Genomic DNA, 2,174 nt, shown 5'->3' on the forward strand with positions numbered 1-2,174 from the left:
TTTTTGGTTAGCAGCTGAGCGCTTAAGCACTGCACCACCTGGGCTCCTTTCGCCTAATGAACATCTATGTAAATACTGAATATCGAAGTGACCTGCTCCCCTAAAGTTCGTCGGGATGACCTGTGAAACCATGTGTCAGGTGCATTTGGGGTGGATGGGAAGCTTCTTAAATCTTTTTCCCTATGGTAACTGGCATCTTTCGATTTTCTATCAGCTTTGAGTAATTACTGGTAATGCATAATTTTTTGACAATCATCCATTTTATTCCTCTCTATGGATATTTACAGAGAATAAGCAAAGTAGCACCCCTTCTTCTTTTAGCAACTGTAAGCATGATTATATCTCTGTTCTTGTCTTACTGTGTTTACTTGGCTGGGCATTCTCTTTAAAATATTATGAAATTTAAAAAGTTGTGTCTCTTTGTAAGAATGTTTCCTAGCAATTTATTATGAACTAAAGACTACCCAAAGTATAATTTCTCTAAATTATGCCATAACAGTTACCTTTATATTTGTAAACTGTTCACCAACATCTCTTAGTGTAAGTACCTTTTTTGATCAATTTCCTGTTGCCGTTTAACTTGTTCATTTTCAAATTCACGGATATTTTTTACACCAATTTCTTCACAGAAGTGCTGGAAAATATCATCCTCTACCTTTTAAATTATTTAAAAACAATTGGTTAATTTTAAGAAAGTAGAGAGACAATGCTATAACCTAAGTGTTCCTCAAGATCTTTCTAGATTAGGCCAAAAACAAGTGTCAGCAAGCAATCCTAGCCTCTGAGGGGTGCGTGCTTTCTCTCCTCTCACCTTTACAAGCTATGCTTGTCTAGTCTCGATTTTCTTATTCTGCAAACTAATTAGGAAAACTCATAACCGGCCTTATTAGGCGTTCTGGCTTTATGAAGTGTTTCGTATAAAACTGGATGGATTCTATTTACATTAGTCACACCAAAATACAATGTCCAACATAACAAAATAAAACATTCTGTGTATACAGTACTACTGTACTATTTTACCAAAAAAACCAATCAAACCCATTGCTGTTGAGTCATATCTGAGTCATGGAGATACCTCCTTGGGTTCCCGAGGTGGTATCACTATGGAAGTAGATTGCCTAACCTTCCTTCTGAGGAGTGGCTGGTGGGTTTGAACCGCCAGCCTTCTGTACTATCTTAGGCAGAATAAAACCAAGAGGAACAAATCTTAGGATGAAAAATCAACAAGATTTGGAAAAACTAGAAAAACAGCAAAATAACATTTAACCCCAATCCTTGTGCATTTGTGCATTTATGTTCAATTATAGGGTAAATGTTAGGATTTCAGCAGAATGTAAGTTAAGTCTGAATGTGACGTGACTGCTGACTGGTGGCGCAGCCGTGGTAAGCTACAACAAACCTCAGGAGATAACCGGTGCATGGGGAGTGACAGGTACGCAGAGTCCCCCGGCCTCTGTGCTGGCCAGGCAGCCCCCTGCCACGCTCTGCCCTGTTCACGGTCAGACAAGAGCACCCAGAGGCTGGCTACCAGAACTCTTCCACCTACGGCCAGTATGAAATGACTGAGCAGATGAGTGCTGTGTAACCCAGAAAAGGGACAACTGAGGAGCATCGTAAGCACCATTTCAAATCATGCAACCTAAGGTGTAGCTGAAAGTAGTGGGTGGCAGTTACTGCATGATGGTGTGAGGAGGATTTCTAAGGTTAAACATACTCAGTTGGGGCATATCACATCGCTACATCCCTGACACCTTACCAGCAGAAGACCAGATACTTGTTGCCCCAGAGCCAAGCACTGTGCCAGGACTCCACTGTAGTTTCTGTGTATAACACACCATGTAAACAGCATGTACATGCACACAACATGCACTGAGCACAGGAAAAGGACCACATGATGGGCACACAGTTTGCAAAAACAGCACAACGTGTGCATTATTTGCATAAAAACATGGTTAACAGGTGTGAAAATAATTCCCGAGTGAGTAAGGGCAGTGGGAGTAAGAATGAGGAGGGGGTGATTTTTACCACAGGCAGAGAGGGTGGAAAAGAGGAGTAACTGCACTGGCCCCTGTCTCCTGAGAGGGGCAGTCGTGGTTCTCAGAGAAAGAGGAAAGGAACTGGCAAACCCACACAACTCAGCGGACAGGTTGCTCCCACTAAGGGCACTGTTGTTA

At 41.9% G+C, this 2,174-nt stretch overlaps 1 protein-coding gene across 1 annotated transcript in view; it reads right to left on the bottom strand.

The window, feature by feature from the left end:
• Positions 1–2,174, bottom strand: part of SMC1B (structural maintenance of chromosomes 1B) — a 112,798-nt gene that overhangs the window by 55,666 nt on the left and 54,958 nt on the right. The window contains exon 14 of the mRNA XM_007955642.1: positions 549–655. Coding sequence (XP_007953833.1) covers positions 549–655 — 107 coding nt within the window. The remainder of the gene's footprint in view (positions 1–548; positions 656–2,174) is intronic.

The sequence above is a fragment of the Orycteropus afer genome, unplaced genomic scaffold (genome assembly GCF_000298275.1).
Source record: "Orycteropus afer afer isolate SDZICR_OR568_19922 unplaced genomic scaffold, OryAfe1.0 scaffold00524, whole genome shotgun sequence".
NCBI lineage: Eukaryota > Metazoa > Chordata > Mammalia > Tubulidentata > Orycteropodidae > Orycteropus > Orycteropus afer.